Consider the following 23,718-nt stretch of genomic DNA (forward strand, 5'->3'; position numbering starts at 1 on the left):
TTCTTCAGGCAGATTCTGTGGCCAGACATCCGATTGAAGACACTCTCTCCAGACTAGGTCCATTCATTTGCATTCCATGCAATGCAGCGGCATCCAGTCGCGGCTACCCGTTTTTTGGTGCAGTATCTGAGGCAGCCTCCACATCAAATTCCAGACCAAAACACCCCGTCTGAACCCAACGATATAGCATTTGCACCTGACTTTCAGTAAAGTTTTTGAGCTGCTGGGAGAGATTTGAATCATACCTTAACATTTTTGCTTTTCTGTCCACAAAACTATGCGAGGGCTTGCAGCTTTTCAGTTTTAGTTTTAATTAGTGCAATTTTAGGGTACATAAAACTTTATAATAATTTTTTTAAGAGACAGAGTGAAACATAATTAAATTGGCAGCCTATGGCAGGCGCCAAAGGACATCCATTAGGTCTCTTGTTGCCATGGCAACCCTTCTGCAATCTATGCTGGGGTAGCCAAAGGGCACTGTGATGCAAAATCCTTAGATGCCAAAGCTGCTCTTCAATCGCCTCTAACTATACTCGGCAACATTTGGGAAGAGGCATCAGGGAGTATGTACAGACATGTAGAGTGAAACATCTTGAACAGTCACCTGTGGCTTTGGTCACATCTCCTTCTGGGTATTGCCATGGCCTCTATAGGCACCTACTGCTACCAGGGCCAGAGCATAGATCGTATATCAGTGGTGAGGCAGGGGCTGTCCGCTCCTACTTCACCACTGTATTTAACTCATCTGCGTCCGGAGAGTTGAATCCGGGACATAACTCCCGCCGACTGGGACCGCAATACAGGACCCTGAATCCAGGAATGTCCCGCAGAATCCAGTATGGTTGGGAGGTATGTATAAATTATTCACAGGTTCATGATAATCATAGACATTTGCTACACTTTCCATGTAAAAAAAGAACAGCATCGATGATTTTCTTCAGCATATAGACTTTAATGGAGTTTTGTGGTCTGCAAAATGGGCCAAAATAGAGCATGTCTGTTCTGCGAGCTGGGCAGCGGCATAAGCCGGCCGGCTCTTGACTTAGCATGATAGCACGCTTCCTCCTCCCCTTTCCCCCCTCCTGGTGGCTAACGCTGGCCTGGGCGGGGAAGGGGGGAGGGGCTTTGCCGGCACAATATAACCTTCGGCGCTGGGCGGGGACTTCCTCTCGGATCCCCGTTGGCGCCAAAGGTTCGTTTCCCCACCCTCCCTCCCTTATGGGTGCATTTCCCTCTCCCGGGTTGTAGTTGTTTAGTCATGTGTATTGTGCAAAGTTTATATGTTTGGTTATTTATTTCCTTTTTGTTTTCTTAGGTGTCACAGCTGGCATATTGGCAGGACCTTGGCTCCCCCCCTTTTGGCGTCTGGAGTAGAAGAGGAGAGGCGCGTCACCCGCTGAGCATCACATACATGCCCAAGCGGTGGCGGGGCATTCTGGTGACGCGTTCTGGTATTTCATCATAGGGGGTAGCAGGGTTCTGCTGATATGTTTATATTTCAATAAAGCTGTGGCCGACCCCCACATTTTTTATCCAAGAAGTTGATGTGTCTTTTCATTCTATGGGTTTATCTCAGGGGCCAGGAGAGGGATCCTTCCTTGTGGGTATGTTATTATGCTTAGTCTATTCCTACTGACCAGTCATCTGTGGGAGAACACTTGTATGAAACACAGTAAATACATTATTGCAGCTTTTAACAGAAATTACTGCAGACGTTTCACATAGAAAACAAAATCATAGGTTTTACACGACATTGCTTTTTATCTTCAGCTTGTGTGTAAAGAGGCTGGAATGTTTAAAGAGATCTCATTGAACTGTTTCCTGTCCATTGTCACCTTCCTCTTTCCATCCACAGATTCTCACAGAAAGTAATAAACCACCCCCACAACATGCAAGGCAAGCAGTGGTAGAAAACTATCACATGAGAGATGGAGAAAGTCCTAGAAAGTCAATCACAGTTATACATTTTCTGTACAATCACTTTCATACATAGTGGTAAACCAATTCTGAGACCCCAATGCCCCCTGAGAACAAGGATCCAATTCCCCTATCCTGGTGGAGCAGTAGGCCAATCTACGCCCTATCACTCTATTCCTTCTGTATCGGAGTGCAAGAGATACCTGGGTGCAGAGCTTGACTATCTATAGCATTTTCATAAAGAATGAATAGAGCAGAGTGCATGTTTGGGTCCTTGTGTTAGGGCCCCCACCTAACATAGGGGATAACTTCAAAAATTGGTAGATCCAATATCCATCTATTTATATGGTGCATCTTAAGTTTTACCTTTAGGCCAAGGTGCTACGTTGTAGGCACACAACTATTTTTTGTTGCAGCATTTGTTGTGTATTTTATTTTAGCCAAAGCCAAGAGTGGATTGAACGGAAGGTAAAAATATAAATCCTTTATGTTCCATTTCTTTTGGAAGGGCTGGAAACGCTGCGATTTGCCTGTGGCAGAAACACCATGGGAAAAATTGCGGTGTTTTACAGTAAATGTTTTTATAGGCAAAGCGGGTGGGATTCTAGCGAATCTCATGCCCACTTTGCGGTAAAAACCGCCGCGCAGACATAGTGCGATTTCCTAAACCGTCGTGGTTTTGGAAATTGCAGCATTTCAATTATACCTATGGAGACGCTGGCAGTTTCCCCATAGGTATAATTGGAACAAAAAATCAGTGGAGGAAAACTCCACAAACTTTCTGTTTAAAGCACTGTGGGAAGAACGTTCCCGCCACGGTTTTTCCTGCAGCGCTTTAAAGCTGTGTTTCTCGCGACATGGGCTCAGCCTCAGAGTGGAGTTTCTGGCCACACTTATCCTGGCTTGTTGGGCATACACTTACATTGGACTTTCACTGTTCATAAAGCGGTGGTCGTATATCTTATAAGTGATAGCATATTGCTAAAACATTGATAACCATTTTAGTCCATAGAGAAATCACACAACTTTAAGAAATTATAATAGATGATATTATTAGTGTTTACTGAAATTGAAACTGAACTTCTCTGCAGTCTATGACTTTGAGGAAAAGGATTTAGAATAAAATGTGGCCAGGTGTTATCCTCCCTTAATTGTTATTGGGCTGACACACCATTTCCTTGCTGCAGCTCTGGTCTTTGATAAAGGTGCAAACATTTGGAGATTTGCATATAGTACCTCTGACTTGCAATTAACTTCAGAAGATGGTCACAGTGTGAAGGCTACACCAATCACATTCTGTATTGACAAACATCAAAGGAAACCTTAACCAATCACTGTTGTCTTTGCTCTGTGAGTGATGTCGCCACATCATGGTCAGGACTATTTATTGCAGAGTATAGCAATGTAGTGTTGGTTAGGGAAACTCATGCTGCTAAAAACAAGTGGATTTACTGTCTCCAAGTACATTATCTACTGATCACACACTTTCTGATAGGACTTTTGGACCTGTGGAGATCATTTCAGTTGCAGTGAAGAAACAACATTTGAGGGATGAGTTTAAGTGCAACTGAGAATTGCGGAAAAAACCTACAATACCGAGTAGATCATCTTCTCAGTGCAGTGGAAAATGAACTTCAAGCTGGCAGTGAGAAGGGAGACCCCACAGAAAGAGAGCTCAAAGTTTCTTTGGAGGAGCAAGACCTTTGGTTGAGGTTTAAGGAACTTACCAATGAGATGATCGTCACCAAAAATGGCAGGTAATACACTGGTCACAACATTACATTATAGTCACTAAAAATGCTTAGCTAGTGTTTATCCATATTATATTTCGTCTACTGTCAACATCAGCTGTAAGTTTTGCTTTTTTATTTTATTTTTTGACCAGTTATAGCTGGATGAGTATACACTCTATGTGTAATAATAATTCACTGAAATGTTGTTTTTTTTTCTCATGTCTGCCATGTCAAAAAATGTCTTAGAAATAGCTCTAAAAAGTATTCCATGTAAAGTATGATATAACTACTGCATCCAATCGCTTTGTTTTATATGAAATATTATATTCTATGGCTTTGTTCAGGTTTCTGTTTGGGAAATACGCTTGGGGCCCCTCCGAATGGAAACCTGTATGCATTAAAAAGCTGTTACCTAAAGGAAATCTGCGATCCCCATAGATTATAATGGGGTCCATGTGGTTTCCACTCGGTTTCTGCATGAAACATGTGGAGAGAAAAGTTCTGCTTTAAGGACTTTTCTCTCTGCCTTGTTTTGTGCAGAAACCGAGCAGAAACCACACGGACACCATTATAGTCTATGGGATCTGCGCGTTTTCCAGGTAAACCACTATTTAATGAGTATAGGTTTTCATTTGGGGGGTCCCCAAGCGGACTCCATGAAAGCCAACCCGAACTTAGACGTGAACTGGACCTTAGACGTATGCACGACATTGACTGAGTATCCATGTTTATTTACATGCCTGTGTCAGATACATTTTGTAGTATATTGGGGATTTTTCAGTAGGCCTGTATACACATTTTCTCATTAAACATTTTACTGAAAATTGCTAAAATCAGAACAATTACATTATTGCCAGTACATTTGACTGCCAAGAATAATTTCTTTTACAAAAATGTAGCACAAAGTGTAACTTAAACTGCAAAAACATATGTCAATTCTAGTGGGAAACAACAAAATTTATTTATTTTTTTATAATATTAGACATTTCTTGCATATCTTACATGCTTATAACTTTGTGCTTTCTTTTACTATGTATTGCTAATACAATTGCTGTATTGTGAATTTTATTTTATTTATTTATTTACTTTTTAATGTAGATTGTGAGCCCCATATAGGGATCACAATGTACATTTTTTTTCTTAACAGTATGTCTTTATAGAATGGGAGGAAATCCACCCAAACATGGGGAGAACATACAAACTCCTTGCAGATGTTCCTGGCTGTATTGTGAATTTTATGACACACATGCTCCCTTAACCTGCATGGGAATGTTCATTTAAAGTAATTTAAGATACATAGCCACCCATTTATTTTCACACTAACCATAAAACACACATAAGCATATCAAAAATACATTAAAACATATTATAATCAACATATTATAGATATATACTGTCCATAGCCTGAGAGAATGTGTCCATGTATATCTGAGAATTTTATAAAACTGTATTGAATGGTCTTGACTTGAAAACTTGACTTTATTTAGTAGCAAAGTAATTGAAGTTGCTTCACAGAAGATGAGTTGCTTGACCCCACATTAGAGACAAAGGAAGTCTCTGAGCTCAAAGGAAACAAAATGGGGGAGGATAGTTCATTTCCTTCCTAACGCCACCTTTCAAATTACTGTATTTGTCTTTGGATAAAAAGACATAGGTACATCCCACCACCCATGAAGAAGGGATGCTGACTGATGGCTGCTGTGACTGTACCTACCATATTGGTTTTCATCTTTCCTAAACTGTGTATTGTAGATGTTATAGTAACTATTGATGCTTTATAGATATTTAACATATATATTTTATAGATACAAGTACTAGAGATGAGCGAACAGCATTCGATCGAGTACATGTTCGATTGGATATCAGGCTGTTCAAGATGTTCGATTCCAGTTGAACACCAGGTGGCAAACTCGCTAAAAATTTTATTCCACTCCCACCTGCCCTGGCGCTTTTTTTGCACCAATAACTGCACAGGGGAGGTGGGACAGGAACTACGACAACGGAGGCATCGAAAAAAATCGGAAAAAGTAATTGGCTGGCTAATTCAGGTGACCTCCAATTTATATGAACAGTGGATTTAATATCCGGTTCATATGTGACTGTGAGACAGGGACAGATGTACAGGCAGAGTTAGCTAGGGAATACCTTTATTTAGGTGGGAATGTCACTCACCCAGCATTTTGGGGCTCTATCTGGTTGGGATCCCTGTCAGTTTGCAATATGCGCGAGCTGACTTTTTCCCATAGGAATGCATTGACCAGCGTTGATTGGCCGAATGCCATACAGAGTACAGCATTCGGCCAATCAACGCTGGTTCTGCCAGAGGCTCGTATGTAAGGAGGCGGAGTCTAAGACTGGACCAGAATGGAGACCGCTCAGGACCGATCTTAGACTCCGCCTCCTACGTCAGAACCAGCTTTGATTGGCCGAATGCTGTACTCTGTATAGCATTCGGCCAATCAACGCTGGTCAATGCATTTCTATGCCGAGATGTAGCAGTGCTGGCTGTGCGCTCAGCTTGACTACACCGGAGATGCAGCCGAGCTGAGTACATGGCCAGCACTGCTAAACCGGAGATGTGAACCCTGCTGCACACTCAGCATCAGAGATGTAGCAGAGCTGAGTGTGCAGCAGGGTTCAGTGCATCTCTGATGCAGTAGAGCTGAGTGTGCAGCAGAGTTCAGCGCACACTCAGCTCTGCTACATCACTGATGCAGCAAAGCTGAGTGTGCAGCAGGGTTCACATCTCTGGTGTAGCAGTGCTGGCCGTGTGCTCAGCTTGGCTGCATCTCCGGTGTAGCCAAGCTGAGCACACAGCCAGCACTGCTAGATCTCAGCATAGAAATGCATTGACCAGCGCTGATTGGCCGAATGCCATACAGAGTACAGCATTCGGCCAATCAACGCTGGTTCTGCCGGAGGAGGCAGAGTCTAATATCAGTCCACAGCAGTCTCCATGCTGTTCTGCCGGAGGAGGCGGAGTCTAAGATCAGTCCACATGTTTCCCCTGCTGTCCCAATTGCATTCCAGTGTGTTGGCATAATTTCCTGGGGTGTCATAGTGAAATTGGTGACCCTCGTGAGTCGAATAGTGGTTTCCCCCTAAACGAGTATTTACTCCCCATAGATTATTTTATTGAGCGGCTACTCGAATCGAACTTCGAACATTTCACTGTTCGCTCATCTCTAACAAGTACATATTTTCTTTATATTGTAGGCGGATGTTTCCTGTGCTGAAAGTGAGTGTATCTGGGCTAGACCCCAATGCTATGTACACATTCCTGCTGGATTTTGTGTCTGCAGACAACCACCGATGGAAGTATGTCAATGGAGAATGGGTTCCAGGAGGAAAACCTGAGCCTCAAGCTCCGAGTTGTGTCTACATTCATCCAGATTCCCCAAACTTTGGAGCCCATTGGATGAAAGATCCTGTTTCTTTTAGTAAAGTTAAGCTCACAAATAAAATGAACGGTGGAGGTCAGGTAAAATTATTTATTAATAGTAGTATTAATAATGAATATATTAATATAAAATTATAATTATATAAATATAATTGCTGGTGTTTCTTTTATTGTAGTAATGTTCGTTATTTTTAATTTTTTCTCAGATCATGTTAAACTCTTTGCACAAATATGAGCCCCGAATTCACATAGTAAGAGTTGGTGGAGCCCAGAGAATGATCACCAGCCACTCCTTTCCAGAGACACAATTTATTGCTGTGACTGCATACCAGAATGAAGAGGTGTACTTACTAAAGAATATATTACATTAACTATCTAAGCCACTACTAACAATTATATTTATTAATACATATTTAAACTTGGATCTCATGAATCATAAATGTCAAAGAAAAAAAAAGCCTAAAGAAGTTATTATACTTTGGGGTCTGAATAGCTGGAGGTCCACTAAAGGAGGTGTACTAAAATAATTTAAAAAACAAAAAAAAACAATGTGGGCCTCCTTGTGGTGTTTTGCGTTCTAGGTCTTCATCTCTTTGAGGCATCTGGTGCTCTTTTCTGACATTATGCACCCAGGCTCACTGCTAAGCCCCAGTCATACGATATAATAATTTAATGGTGGTGGCCATTGTGGGACATCCAAAAGAAATTCCAAATTGTTAAGTTTCATTAAAAAACAAACAATTTGGAATATTTGGGTCAAATTCACCCATGTCTTGTCAATGTCAACAAACAATGTTCTATTGTGCATAGCATTACAGTGATATAGTGTTATCCATATAAGATATATATATATATATATATATATATATATATATATATATATATATATATCATATATAATCTATTCAGATTACGTTTTTAACATCCATGTAGCAAATCCATTTAAGAGATGCAAATAAATGGCCATCCATTTACATAGATTTTGGTGGAAGCAAAAGTATGGCATACTATGTTTTTTGTCCAGTCAAAACTATGTAGAAAACATAATCTGAATGGAACCTAGCTGTAGAAAAATATGTTCAATATTTATGTGACATTTTTATGTTGAAACATATGGTTTCTTTATTTATTTCAGATTACTGCTCTTAAAATAAAACACAATCCCTTTGCTAAGGCCTTTTTGGATGCTAAAGAAAGGTATGGCATTTATTTTGTTTTGCTGGAATAATAGGTCTTTGCAAGAGGATCTTTCACCATCTCCAACAAGTCCAGTTCTGTACATAATTTAATAGCTTCTGCTCCACTGATTCTGGACCAGTTGGATTTTGTTTTCTAGCCCTCACCATTTCCGAGCAATCAATGCTTTTAGTTTTAGTGCCTGATAGAGTCTGTACTATCAGGAAGGCAGTATCAGGCAGGAGCAGACAAGGTGTGATTCTGAGCTTTGATACTGGCTGCCTCTGATAGCGTATTTGAGTCATGTCCTCCTGTCTGACACCTCCCTTCTGACAGCACAGAGCTTAAATAGCACATCAGACACCAAAGCTAACTGTTGCTCAGGAATGCTGGAGAATAGAGAGAAAATGCCAACTATGCTGGAATCAGCGGAGCATCACAGAGGGGTAGCTAGGGGTTGAGCACAGGGGTGGCAAACATGTCCAAGTGGGCCCCCAACTTAGGTATACAGATATTACCACTATACGGTGACAGTATAGTGATACATATCGGCTCTACACAGGGCTCTGCAGATGATTTAGGTGAAAATAGTGCAGTAACATTTAGTGACTTACAGGTGACGTCTCTAACTAATTGTTCACATTTCCATTTCATTTGCCTTCCAACTGGACCACCATGGCCACTTCTTTCAGTCTCTGTAAAGTTTGCAGCACAGACATCTTTGGTTCCACATTTTTCCAGGCACCTGACCCACATTGTCCTCACCTACACACCTATCCTGGTGCTACCCAGTGTCTTATAAACCTCAGGCCTGTAGTGGCTTGCAGTTTACAAGACAGGATGGGTTTTTACTAGATTGGCAGACAGATGTAGTTGAAAGTAAACCATTAATTGTAGCCCCTGGGTGAGCCCCCACAGAGTCAGTGGGCCCAGGGCAACCATCCCCTCTGCTCTCCCCCTCCCCCTTCCTCTGCTAGTTACACCTCTGGAGCATCACCTATTAACTGGTGCTAAGAACTTGAATTGGTGGAGGTGGTGAAAGATCCTCTTTAAACCAACCAACTATTAGACATTGAGAACATAGGATGGAAAGATTTGATTTGTATCCTGTATATTTTATGTTATGGAAAAAAATGTCACTTTTGTTGCATGAACCTGGAGGTCAGGTAACACCTTTAGTGCGTTCCTCTTCTCATCACCCTCTGTGACTTGTATATCCCTCTGCTCGCAAACAATCACTCAGTTCTATCAGTGGTAGAGCAGTTAGAGGGTCATATATTTGCAGCATCTGCCATGACATACATTAAAAGTATAGTCAACAAAAAGCAGTTCTGACAATAATAAAAGTCACCTAGTAACAGAGAACTGTGACATATATTATTCCTAAAACAGATGCTGTGCAGGTTATTGGGTAGACTACACATAACTAGTGGTGACTGTGGTGACTTCCTGCAGTATTGTCCTGGTTCTAGCTACTTTATCACCAGTACAGTGGACCCTGTGTTTGTGTGAGAGTACCAATGGTCAGACCCACACTGGTTACATAATGATGGCATGCATAGTGATAGCTATTAGTACCGTTATGTTATGAATATGATGTTCATACTTTTTTGCTACAATATAAAAACTAATTCCTAAAAATATTCTGTTTTCAGAAGTGACCACAAAGAACTTCTGGAGGAAGCCATAGATGGCCAACAAGGCTATTCACCAAGTAAGTTCCAACATACAGTTCTTTGAGAAGATACATTTACTATTAAGTTGCATGTTATATGTTTTTATTGAGTTGTCATAGTAAAATCATTTATTTCACTGTCACTTTAGTAGGTAACTGGCTTCTTCCTGGCACTGGATCCTTGGCTACTCCTTCAAATGCTCATTCTCAGTTTGGAGGCCCCATAGCCTTGCCTTCTCCTCATGGCTGTGATCGATACTCCTCTCTGCGGAATCACCGGACAGCTCCATATCCAAACGCATACTCTCACAGAAACAATTCCCCAAGTGAGTTCCAAAGATAGAAAATGTTACAAATGATTTTCATTTAAATGTTTGTTCAGAAAATCGAAATCATTTGCTGTTTTCTTTCTTCTTTTCTTCTGCAGCAAATGACATCATGTCTGTTGATCATGTCGCCTCGCTGCAGCTCAGACTCAGATTCATTTCAATGCTTTATTCCATTTGTTATTTATTCCATATTACTTACAAGGGTAGAATTTTCCAAACTGATGCCTGATCTAATATGAACCTAAGCATTAAACCTATACAAATGAGTAGCCAAGTTATAACACATATACAGATTTGTCTAACAGAACATTTAGAAGAAAGTACAGAGTGGGCCATAAGTATGGATACACCCAGATAAAATGGAAGTGATTGCTGATATCATCTTACCGTTTATGACATATTAGTACATGGGAGAGGTGTAACATTTGAGGCCGGGAGACGCCCATGGCGGCCATCTGCAAAGCCGCCAGTTTGGATTCAACTTTACTTTTTTCAATGGGAAGGGGGTCATGTGACACATCAAACACATGGAATTGCACAAGAAAAACAATGGTGTGCTCATTTTTAACGTAGCTTTATTCATTATCAAGTTATTGACACATTTGTGACATGGAGCAACGACAGTAACCCACTAAAGGATGTGCTTAAGTGCTGCCCATTGTGTTGAATTGACAACACGATTCTCTTCTCCCACTCTTGACACACCGAGAGCAAGCAACTGGATGCCATCCATGTGTAGCCAGTATCCGTTGAATGGACGTTCGACTGATGCCACATTCCAGAGACATACTGCGAGTGCTACGCTGTTGGCTTGTTGGGTTTCTTGCATTGAACTCTGCTGCAAGGACCCGAGTACTGCGTTCACCAGACATCAACACAATGTCTGTCTGCTCCTCGTCGGTTAACCTCTGCGACATGTCAATGGCTGTAACAATAATAAACATAATAAACATGTCATTAACTTATCACCCACCCTTTAGGTTAGCAGTATTCATATTTTTACTATACTGTTATTGCAAAGTAATGTTTATTTGCTTAAAATTGCCTAGATTTATGAAAACTTTGCCAATAGATAACCTCTTTATATATTATATTGTGGTATATTGTAGTCTTGTTTGTTTGCTTTAATATTAACTTCATTTTGCTCTCATGATTTTCAGCAACTATACAAGATAACTCATCCTCCTGTCTATCTATGCTTCAATCTCATGATAACTGGTCTAGTCTTCAAATGTCTTCTCATGCAGGCATGCTTCCAATGACCCAAACTTCAGGAACCTCAAATACTTCCAGGTAATAATCTCATCTATCTATCTATCTATCTATCTATCTATCTATCTATCTATCTATCCATCCATCCATTAATAAAAACAAAATGAAGGCAGCACCCCAATTTTAGAAAAAAAAACAAAGGAGAATCTTTAATCCATATGTGGCGTTTGAGTCCTAACCTGGATTCCAAATTGGAGCGGTGCCTTCTTTTGTATCTATCTATCTATCTATCTATCTATCTATCTATCTATCTATCTATCTATCCATATATTCATCTATTCATCCATCTATAGGTTAATGAAAACAAAAAGAAGGTAGCACACCAACTTTAGAAAAAAAAATACAAAGGAGAATCTTTAATCCGTATGTGGCGTTTGATTCCCAACTTGGATTCCAAAGTGGAGTGCTGCCTTTTTTTGTATCTATTTATCTATCTATCTATCTATCTATCTATCTATCTATCTATCTATCTATCTATCTATTTATCTATCAGTGTTGAGCGAATAGTATTTGTTGAATACCTTGCTCCCATAGGAATGCATGTTAGCGGCCGGTAATTATTCACTGCACTTAACCCCTTGGTGTTCGGCCGCTTGCACGCATTCCTATGGGAATACTATTCGCTCAACACTACTATCTATCCATCATAATTGCCACCTTTACAATAATATAATATTATAACTATGTCTATAATAGTATGTTGCTTTGTATATAATTGGGAATTACAATATATATACATTTTAATAAATATGATAAAAAGAAGGAATAGTCCGATGCATTGTGCAGCTCACCTATATACTTTCTCAATCATGCATCAATTACAGGCCAACATATATACACCAATACACACTGTTTTGCGGGATTGTTATAAATATGTAAAACAGTTTCTGATAGAAAAAATTTGTTCTTACATGATAAATACGATGACATCAAGAGACTGTCCTCAACATTTTACCTCGCCCTCAGAAAGGGGTATGCTGTAATGTTGTGGGAAGCCGCTTTCTTCCTTCTAAAGGGATCTTAGGGTCCATTCACAATGAGTTTTTTGGCGAGAATTTTGGCGAGGAAAAAATCCGCTTCAGGAATTAGGAAATGTTTTTTTCCTCCAGCATAGTGAATGGACCTTGAAAAAACCGCTAGCGGTTTTTCCACGTGGTTTTTGCCGATTCCACGTGGATTTTTCGCTTCCTATTGACTGCGTTGGTTTTTGCTAGCAGAAAAAGAAAAGCTAGCAGAACCCATAGAACTCTATGGGGAGGCGTTTTTTTCCACGTGGATTCTGACACGGATTCAGCGCCAAAATCCTCGCCAAAAAACTGTGTGAATGGACCCTTAAGTTGATAAAAGATGGTGAGGAAAGATTACCTGATGTTGCATCAAGCATGCAAGTAGAATTATCACAGTATGATGCAGTATCCTGGACATAATGCTAATGGTAACAATTTTTACATTTTACAGTCAGTATCCAAACTTGTGGTCTGTTAGCAACAGCACCATTTCCCCAGTTTCTCAGTCTGGAGGAATTCCTAATGGATTAGGCTCACAGTATTTACGAGGATCTACAGCTCATTACTCATCTCTTCCACATGGCGTGCCCTCACCATCCACAGGATCTCCATTATTTGAACATGGAGCAACTACAGAAATTGTAGAAAATCAATATGAAGTCGCAAGTCATTCTAGGTTGTCATCACCATGGACGCCAGTCCCACCAACTTCAATGTAAACCTCGTCTGAATTTTTACGAGAAAAAGCCATGTATTCAGACATGGTTCTCCAAGGCCAGTGGAGGACTTGGGATACTCAAGCACTGTATTCTATGTAAAGAACAGACTATTTAACCCTGTTTTGAAGGATCTGGGAGGGGAATCAACAAAAAGATTTCTCAGTGAGGAACTGTACCCCTAATATACATAACAAATGACACAAATGTGAGACTTCTTCTGTGGTCAAGACCCATTTGCTAATGTTGAATTTCTATTAATACTTTGTAGATTTAATTTGGTAAGTACTATTACATATTGCTTAAAAGACCCAGAGACTTGCTAGAAATCCTATGTGAAAAATTATTTATTTACTGGAGTGAGATAGTTTGCATAGTTTTTCATCAACCTCTAATGAAAATAAAAAATCCAAAAGTGCAACTATTTATTTATTTCAATATGTCTTATAAAATGTCTTTGTTCCAACCCCAAGCCCAAGCAAACTGTATGATTTGCAAAATTTGCCTTCATTACTTTATTGCTATAAATATGTTTATCATATTAAAACAAATATCATAGGTCATAGAAGAGACTAAAGCAGGTCATAGATTTAAGTCATCTCTTATATAGATAGAACATATGTTAACTAAAAAATTAAATACCCCTGTGGGTGCTCAACTACCCTGTTTCTCCAAGAATAAGCCCGAGCTTGATTTTGCAGGGTTTTTGGAGTAGGCTTGAAATATAAGCCCTAGTTACAGTCAGTCCCTCTAGGTATTTATTATTATTTTATTTATGCTTATTTGTATAGCGCCATCATATTCCGCAGCGCTTTACAGACATTGTCAGTCACTGTCCCATATAGGGCTCAAAATCTACATGCCTTATCAGTATGTCTTTGGAGTGTGGAAGGAAATCGGAGTACCATAGTAAACACAGGGAGAACATACAAAACTCCTTGCAGATATTGTCCTGGGCAGGATTAGAACCCGCTACAAGACAAGTATAGACTGTAATCCCTTGCGGGCAGGGCCGTCTATTCCACTGTTCCAGTTGGTCACTGTTTGTATTATATTTGTTTTGTACATTTTGTGTTCTGTATGTAAACCCACAAATGTACAGCACCATGGAATTAATATAATGTACAGCACCATGGGATTAATATAATGTACAGCACCATGGGATTAATATAATGTACAGCACCATGGAATTAATATAATGTACAGCACCATGGAATTAATATAATGTACAGCACCATGGGATTAATATAATGTACAGCACCATGGAATTAACGGTACTAAATAAATAAAAATAAGAATAAGAATAAAGGCTGCAGTGCTAACCGTTAAGGTAGTGCTGTTCCAGGCAGCCTCCAGAATCGTCATCTATTCAAGAGGTAGAGTCAGAAGCAAAAGGCTGTGTCCATTGTATAGAAGCCAAAGCCTTCATTCATTTCTGTGTAGTTGTATTATCTGCCTGAAATTAGTGGACAAAGCCTGCTAAAAGTCCTTAAAACAATAAACACCCGGAACAATATGTGTCCTTTATTTACCAGCCTGTCCATTGCTCTCCTCCTCAGGCAAAAACACTTTCACTTTTCACTTTTCACTGTCAGTATTCCCTATAATAAATTATATTAAAAAATTATAGGATACATAACATTCATAAAATTAAGTAAAATTAGACATTTTCCAAATTTTCTGTGATTTTGTAATTGTGCCTTAAAATGTAAAATAGCCATCCCTTTTAATGTTACAGTTGTAATGTTTGAGGATACAATGTTGCAGAGATGTATGAGAACACGTGTATGTTAATGTGATTATTTCATGTTTTGTTTGTCAGTGAAACTGCCTGAGATATTGTATTTATACTTGATGAGATGTCAAAGTTTTTTGTGTATTTCTGTACATATGTAAATGTTTGCTCAATGACAATCTGATAAAGAAACATTGTAAAGACCACAAAATTATTTCTTGTCTTATTATCAGCCATAGACAAACGTAAAAGGATTTTACAGGATTAGAGAGTTTTTTTCAATAAACAGTGCCACATCTGTCCACAGGTTAAGTGCGGTATCACAGTTTAGCTCTATTAACATAAAGCGTACCTAAACTATCAAACAACATTAGACTTTCTACCAGCATTTGTGTCATTAAAGAATTTTTGTAATATACTTTATGAATGGACTTTGGCTTCTTTCTGTGAAATCCTGCACTGATATCCACTTACCAATATTATTGGTAGGTACAAACAAAAAACTCACAAAACAAACCATTAGTATAAAGTTCATATTTATTAAGTTAAAATTAACACATATGAAGTAGGAAGGGAGAAATCACATAGAGAATAACCAGCAATAAATACCATCATACATGGTCAAAGGGGCAAAGTAATAGGACTTACAATCAATTGTATAATACATATGTCAGCCGGCAGGAACAATTAATATGTTAGACCAAGTAAAGTGCATATGTGTATAATCATATAAACAAGATGTATCCAAATGAACAGAAAATGAATACATGCATCAAAAGATCACAATGAAAGCTTCATACAGACTATGCACAATGAATACAAAAGGCTTTGTCTAGGGCCGCGATGGTGAACCTATGGCACGGGTGCCAGAGGTGGCACTCAGAGCCCTCTCTTTGGGCAGCCATCCGTGAAACAGATTATACTATGTGGGGGCCACCGTGGAGCAAATTGTACTGTGTGGGGATCACTGTGCAGCAGATTATACTGTGTGGGGGCCACTATGGAGCTGATTATATGGTCTAGGGGTCACTGTGAAGCAGATTGTACTGTGTGGAGGTCACAGTGGAGCTGAAAGCTCTATAAAGCCTCATTACTATGACCATATTTTGCAGGTCTGTAATTGTGTGCAATTGTGGATCTGCACATTATTATGGTTGCCATGTTGACACTTTGTGATAACTTAGTGGGTTTTGGGTGGCAGTTTGGGAACTCAGTCTCTAAAAGGTTCGCCATCACTGGTCTAGGGGAATGCATAGCCCTGTAGGTTATGCAAGTATTTAACAGACATAGTGCCCAATGACAATATAATGTGAAATCACATGACCTCAATGGGTAAATCATACCAAAATGTCAAAGATACTAGCATGTAGTATGAAGCAGAACGAAATAGATCTGGGGAAATTAAAAATGAGTGAGTGTGAATGCGTGGGTAAATGACGCATGTGCACAAAGCCCAGTAAATCCCAAGTGTCAGGACTAGAGGAGGAACTAAATATGTAGCCATTGTACACGCGCAAGAGAAATCGCACCTGGGTAGGAGCTAAACCCATCAAAAGGACACTGGTGACAGAAAAACTAGTAACATCATACACATTTGATATATAAGTGTACACCATATCATGCCATGATGACATAACAAATAGAAATACAAAAACTCACATATATGCAAATATATTAAAACACTAAACATAAAACAGAAACAAAAATTAAAATAATAAAAATAATACCTAGTTAGTACACATAATCTCTCTATATTATAAAAATGAATTCTTATCTGTCTGTCTGTTCTCTATGCGCGACCAAACGACTGGACCGATCTTCACCAAATTTGGCACACAGATACTTCCGGTGTCCGGGAATGTTTAAGACATGGCCCAAACTCACTCGGATGTACCGTTCCGGAGATACAGCTTTCCCAACACCCTGACCCCCCCCCATTAGCCAATACAAACCTGCAAGACTTTCACTCATATTCCAACTGCAATACACACGGTCACTCCACATACACAATCCAACACTGATATCCAAACTGAGATACACACATCAGAGGATTAGATACACAGGTATCTTTCTGGAAGTGCTTTTTCGCTGCAGCCTGCTACATTGGGACTTAGCCCAAATCAGTTGGTTATCACAGACACTTGCAGGAGTCTCTGTTTAAAGTGGTGGGTAAAAACTGCTGCAATAATTGATGTTTTGTGGGTGTAAAACCACAATGCAGGTAATTTTGCATATAGTTTTTAGTCGCTGCATATGGATGAGATTTGTTTAACCTTTCCTCGAGACATATTGTAATAGTACAGGAGGGATTATGGAGTGGGTTCAGAAGTTGAACACTCTTTATACAATATGGGTGACTTTCACTTAGTGTGGTTGTTAACCCTTTAAATGCCGGGGTCATAAAAGAGGTGTTGTGTTGGAAGGATAGTCATCCCAATTGAATAAATCTAAAAAAAAAAAAGTTAAGAAATAAAAAAAATAGATAATTTAAAAATGAAAAACACCCCATTTCTCTACATCCTGTACTGCCCCATACACTAAATCCTGAACACCATGTAAACAAAAAAATCGAAATGTTTTTCTTAGTCATGTCTACCATAAAAAAAAGTATAAATAGTGATCAAGAAGTCATATGTAACTCATAATGGTGCCAATAATTTGTTTTTTAGCTCATTCTGCAAAAAAGAGCCCTTAGGCTTAGTTCATGCGGAGTTAATGCGTGTCAGAATGTGAGCACTCAAAACAGATACCATTCATTTCAATGTGCTGGTTTACGGCCGTATAACGCATGTAATTTAGCGCATGTAATTTTGCGCCCGCAAAATTACGTGCGTTATACGGGGGAAAAAAAGCCATTGAACTAAATGGCTTACCACATTTTACACATGTATTTTTACACGTGTAATTTGTGGCAAAATGCACAGAGCGTTACTCCGTGTGAGGCTAAAAGCCTCCCATTGATTTCAATGTGTAGCGCCCGTAAGCCAACACATTGAAATGAATGGGATCTCTTTTGAGCGCTCACATTCTTACATGTATATAAATGTCAGAATGCGCGTGTTAACTCCATGTGAACTAAGCCTTACATAGCTCCATAGATTGAAATATAAAAAAGTTATGATGGTCAGAATATGACAATGCAAAGAAAATTTTAGTTTGAAAAAAAGTATTAATATATAACACAAACTATATACATTTGGTATCTGATTTCACCATGGTTGTGTTGATTCACAGAATAAAAGTTGATTCCATTAAAAGTAACCTGTCATGCAAAAATCATGCAACTGAGTTTCTTTTTCTCAATTCTACCTTTTTTAAGATGTATTTTCTTTCTCTTTTAGTGCATTGAATATTATATATGGTAAATATAAAGCACAATTTTTCCTGAAGAAAATAAGCCTTCAAACAGCTATGGGAAAATATATAAAATTTATAGTTATAAGGAATCAGCTAGAATGGGTTAAACGGATTCTGCCACATCTAAAATGCCATAACCAAAAAAAAAATTAATTACAATTACCAATTAATCACATCTAAAATGCCTTTCAAGTCAATCATAACATGGTGTAGGACCCTTTAGGAGCAGAAGAATACCTTTGTGGCCGCAAACAAAAGCAATGCGGAGATAACCATCTTTTTATGGATACGCAAGTCAGCCTCAAGTGATATCTGCCAAGTTTCCACTAAAATAGCTGCCAATTGTCACCCCTTTAGCAGTGTATGGCATTTTCAGGTTGTGTTTGCATCTCAGCTAGGCAAATTTGGTCCACCCCAGATACACACTTTTTGCATACACTGGGGTTCTATGGACATGTTCAATGTGTGCACTAGAACCTTTCAAGGTGAGTACTGTGAACATGAGGTCTACTCTGAACATGAGTACTAAACAAGGCCATATTCACACATCTGAGTTTTAGCTGTAAAATTTGGTCCATGTGTTGGCCGGATATACCAGCCTGCACCTTATGCCGGGAGAGGGACTCCTGGAAGTATAGTTATCTATGCTACTAGGAGTCGACGCCTTCCGCCGAAATCTTGATATATACCAATTACAGTACACCTAGCATCATAGATAAATCTTGCCAACACGTGGACCAAGTTTCACAGCTGAAATTCAGTTGTATGAAGGCGCCAAAACACGGTTATGTCATTTTGTTGAAAAATAATATTTTGTGTAATCCATATCAGTATCTTGTAGTACAGTACATTAAAATATATAATTAACATAAGTAATTTCCTCTGCAATATTTGTCTTTATTGGAAGAACCATCATTTCAACAGGACTCACAATAATATTTTGTGTCGTAACTAAGTGGAATTTCAATCCAGTCTTGTGACACAGACTCCCTATTGAAGAACATAACATGTCTGTGCTAAATGCTTGCATTACTTCTGTGTAGTCATCATGTGGACCCACCAAATATTTGCCAAGTTAGCCATCCATCTTGTTTACACTCTATTTCAAATATGTAAAAACTACTTTCACTTCAAATGAAGAGTTGGATATACAACGTCAACTTCAGAAGGGTTTGGGCTCTATGTAAGAGAAAAAGAAAATAACAATGCAATGGTCAGGAGATCACGTATAGGTATATTTTATTCACTAGAGAACATAGAACACATAACAGGAGTTGAAAGTTATAGATTTTTTATGCATTAAAAAAAAAATTATAAATTAGACAAATATCCAAAAAGTTGGGATACAGTTAACAAAAGGCTAGAAAAGTAAGACATACAAATGCAAGGTTTATTTTCAACCGTCTATCAGAAGCAAAAATAGTCAGAAGTTCACCTTCTAAAAACAGGAACTAAAAATTGTGGAAACATTTTAGAAAAATGTTCCTTATTAGAGATGAGCGAGTAGTGAAATATTCAAGATTCGATATTCGTTTAGAGTAGAGCCTCAATATTCCACTACTCGATCGAATATCAAATCCCATTATAGTCTATGGGAAAAAATGCTCGTTTCAGGGGAAACCACTATTCGACTAAAGAAGAGTCACCAAGTCCACGAGTAGCAGGAGGAGAGTGTTTAGGAGGAGCGCTGTGCAGTTAAAGTGCACAGACCTCATTATAGTCTGTGGGGTCCGTGCGCTTTAACTGCACAGCACTTGCAGTTGCACTGATATTCCGTTCGGGGGGGGGGTCCTCCTGCGGACTCCTTCCGGACAGGAGGCAAGTGCTAATGTGAACCGGCCCTTACTCATCCTGCAGAATCAGCATTGTTTGGCCGAATGCTATACACTGTATAGCATTCGGCAAATCAACGCTGTTCTTCAGCAGGCTCGTCTTTGCTAGTCGGGAGAGCTGGCCGCTTGCGTTATGCGGGAGCTGACTTTTTCTCATAGGAATGCATTGACCAGTGTTGATTGGCCAGTGTACAGCATTCGGCCGATCAACGCTGGTTCTGCCGAAGGCTCGTTTATGAGGAGGCGGAGTCTAAGATCGGACCACAGCAGTCTCCATTGTGGTCCAATCTTAGACTCCGTCTCTTCACAAATGTAAAAAAACCCAAAACATAATTTTGGTATCCTCAGAATCGTACCGAAACGAGGCCGTAAGAAAGTCACACAAATGCCCTTTTTCTTCAAATCTTCCCCATTCTGATTTTTTTTCCAGATTCCCAGTACATTGTACAGAATAATTAATGGTGGCATCATGAAGAAAAAATTGTCCTGCAAACATTAAGACCTCATATGGCTCTGGGAGCGGAGAAATAAAATGGTTATGGGGTTTGGAAGGAGGAGAGTCAAAAACGAAAATTAAAAAATTCCTGTGGCAGGAAGGGGTTAAACATCAGAGGTCAAAGTCTAGCAATGCACCATGGCCTCGTGCTTTCTAGTACTGACATGGGTGCAGGACAGGCACAGTGTCAACACCTGGCGGCACCTATCTGCCTCCTCTAGTTCCTCCACACTTGACCATTTCTCACCCCCAACTTCACCAAGGCAAGGCTTTACTCCCCCTTACTTTTGGAAGATACTCTAGTTTTTTAGCTGGCAAGCTAGGCAGTAGGCATATCTTTCTTGAAATTATGTAAATTGTCACTAGTTTGTGCTGCTCATGTACCTATAAAAGGGGTCTTTAAGGCTAAATAAAGGTTGCCTCTGTGAACTAACTGCCTGCATTATACCTATAGGGAAACTGCCATTGGTATAACTGACATGCTGGAATTTCAAAAACTGCAACGGTTTTGGAGGTCGCAGCATGTCCACTGCACTTATTTTTCAGCAATGTGTGGATGGGATTGCAGTGACTGTAAAACGCCACTTTTTTCTGCAGTGTTTTCGCTGCGACCAAACTGCATCGTTTACACCATGTGGGGCCTCCTTGCATAGCCTTTAGAAAGGCTATTTCACACGTACCTTTTGTATGTAAATTGCCTCAGTACATTTTGAATAAGTCCGTTTTTATTTTCATATGCTAATTAGCTTATATGTGCACTGGAAGTCTCACTGTGCACTCCTCTATGCTATTCTCTATGGGTATGTACACCAGAGACTGCTGCGCTGATGACTCATCTTTTCTATACATGCACATAGAGCAGACTGTGATCACAGACACTTCCGGGTGCATGGAGAAGACTAATTAGCATGTGAATAATCAAAATCTACTGAGGCGATTTACGTACAAAGGGTAGGTGTGAAATAGCCTTTCTAAATGCTATGCAAGGATGTGCTTAGCTAAAAATGATGTTTCCCATTGATAGATCCCCTTTCAGATATACTGTATGATACCCCTTATTTATCACTGAAGGATTCAGTAGGTATTTTTCATCCTGAATAGACATTTGTTTTATTTTCATTAATAATATTAGCTATCTATATTTTTTGTATTTCAATATTTCTAGGAACCTAGCTTTGTACCCCTAAAGAGAATTTATGTAACATCCTATTCTAACACAGGCCCCCTCTGCTTCCCAGCATACTATTTCTTTTAGCAGACATGGATACTATCTTATCTCTTTCCACACTGTGTGGCTCCTGTCTCATTATTTTGCCGTGTATTTGGGTTGCTGATAAAGTTGGGGTACCCCTCCTTCCTTGCCACTTGTAGGATAAAGGAGTACCCCTGTGAGCTCTGCCCAGCCACAAACAATACCTGGCTATTTGAACCTCAACCCTCTACAGTGCACCTGAGCAACATAGGTTCTTGCATATCCAGTTACTGTGAAAGTTTTAGATTTGTGTTGTTACTTGATGCTCCTTTAAGAAACCTTGGCCTGAGTTATGACTGGGCTTTTGATAGTGTTCCTGATCTTCAGTTACTCTGTGTATGACCTTTTGACACTTCATAATCTTGGATGTCCCTCGACCAGACTTAACCGCTCTCTCACCCAACCTTCAGGTGCTTTGCACAGGCATCTCTCTTGGCTTTGGGTCAGCTGCCACCAATAGAAGGCAATCTGTTGCCCCCCTGCTGTAAAAAACAGGTTCCTATATAGGATTAAAGGGTGAAAACCAGGTGACCATTTAGTCAACTTGGAGACTTGATGTATCGAAAAGTATCCACTTTTCGATACATCAAGTTTTAGGGATGTGGCCAAAGATGCAATATCACCAAAATATTGCCACATTCCTGGCATAAACTAAGCATTTTTAGACTAAGATTTAGCTGGCTATTGACCAATATTACTAAATCATCCTCACTATGAAATGTGTCATAAACATGGGTGCTTACTAGAGCTCCCTTTTTATTACACAGGTCCTTTACTGTAGCAAGGTTTGATGCCAATTTCATTTGAGGCATATAGGGATAATTTCCATTTTGCACTGAATCTAGTGAAATAAAACATTGTAGCATATTGCACAAAGATTTCTCTGCCTTGTGCATGCAGGATAAAATCTAGTGCAGATAGGGAGAAACTGTGCCAAATGTAGCACAATGGTGAAATCTTATTACAAATTGGGTCATTTCTTTAAACTAAGCATTAAAGTTGCTCCAAACAGTGAATCAATCTAAAATTGATTTCCTATTCTTGGTATAGGCCATCAGTTTTAACAAGTTGGATAACCCCTTTGTAGTATGAACATATTTGATAAGTGATGACATGGGCACACACAGCAGAGGACCCCTGTATAACATTATTTATTGCAGTTATATGCGATTCCATAGCTCATCATAGGACACAACTCATCTTTGAACAATTTCTTAGTAATTGTAAACTGTGTAATTTTCTAGCTGAGGTGCTTTACAGACAATGTACTAAATCAGTAGGACGATGATATCGGTGAATAGTGGGCCTCCTTACCCCCTGGGCTCTTGTGCATCTGAATAGGTTACACATATGATATGTCTGCTCTGTAATGTAATAGACATATTACTGGAAGAATGGATGCAGATTTTCACACAACAGTGTAATCTGCTTTTCTCATCTTCCTCTCATAACACTGACATGGTTCATTCTGTCACCTTGTTGATATTGGCAAATAGAGTTTACAGTTTGCATTCTTTCCTCAAGTACTTTTCTTTCTGGAAAAATCACATGATGATTAGAGATAAGCGAACACTAAAATGTTCGAGGTTCGAAATTCGATTCGAACAGCCGCTCACTGTTCGAGTGTTCGAATGGGTTTCGAACCCCATTATAGTCTATGGGGAACATAAACTCGTTAAGGGGGAAACCCAAATTCGTGTCTGGAGGGTCACCAAGTCCACTATGACACCCCAGGAAATGATACCAACACCCTGGAATGACACTGGGACAGCAGGGGAAGCATGTCTGGGGGCATAAAAGTCACTTTATTTCATGGAAATC

The 23,718-nt window shown here is 39.5% G+C and overlaps 1 protein-coding gene across 3 annotated transcripts; it reads left to right on the forward strand.

The window, feature by feature from the left end:
- The first annotated feature begins 3,452 nt into the window (after positions 1 to 3,452).
- LOC142197513 (T-box transcription factor T-like) lies at positions 3,453 to 13,228 on the forward strand. Of its 3 annotated transcripts, none has more exons than XM_075267825.1 (8): positions 3,453 to 3,674; positions 6,867 to 7,131; positions 7,257 to 7,391; positions 8,186 to 8,247; positions 9,882 to 9,940; positions 10,051 to 10,227; positions 11,391 to 11,523; positions 12,961 to 13,228. In XM_075267825.1, the coding sequence occupies exons 1-8, from the start codon at positions 3,469 to 3,471 to the stop codon at positions 13,226 to 13,228; spliced, it is 1,305 nt and encodes a 434-aa protein (XP_075123926.1). In that variant the 5' UTR covers positions 3,453 to 3,468. The 3 variants fall into 3 exon arrangements, with proteins under 3 accessions (XP_075123926.1, XP_075123928.1, XP_075123929.1); XM_075267827.1 differs by having other exon boundaries at positions 10,054 to 10,227; XM_075267828.1 differs by lacking the exon at positions 10,051 to 10,227.
- The last annotated feature ends 10,490 nt before the right edge of the window (positions 13,229 to 23,718 follow it).

Source organism: Leptodactylus fuscus, chromosome 3 (genome assembly GCF_031893055.1).
Source record: "Leptodactylus fuscus isolate aLepFus1 chromosome 3, aLepFus1.hap2, whole genome shotgun sequence".
Taxonomy (NCBI): domain Eukaryota; kingdom Metazoa; phylum Chordata; class Amphibia; order Anura; family Leptodactylidae; genus Leptodactylus; species Leptodactylus fuscus.

Excerpts from the sequence above, each read along its gene's own strand:
- LOC142197513 (XM_075267825.1), top strand. The coding sequence starts at position 3,469 with ATGAGTTTAAGTGCAACTGAGAATTGCGGAAAAAACCTACAATACCGA. Across the intron at positions 9,941-10,050 it reads CCAACAAGGCTATTCACCAA|TAGGTAACTGGCTTCTTCCT; the intron begins GTAAGTTCCAAC and ends CTGTCACTTTAG. Across the intron at positions 11,524-12,960 it reads GGAACCTCAAATACTTCCAG|TCAGTATCCAAACTTGTGGT; the intron begins GTAATAATCTCA and ends TACATTTTACAG.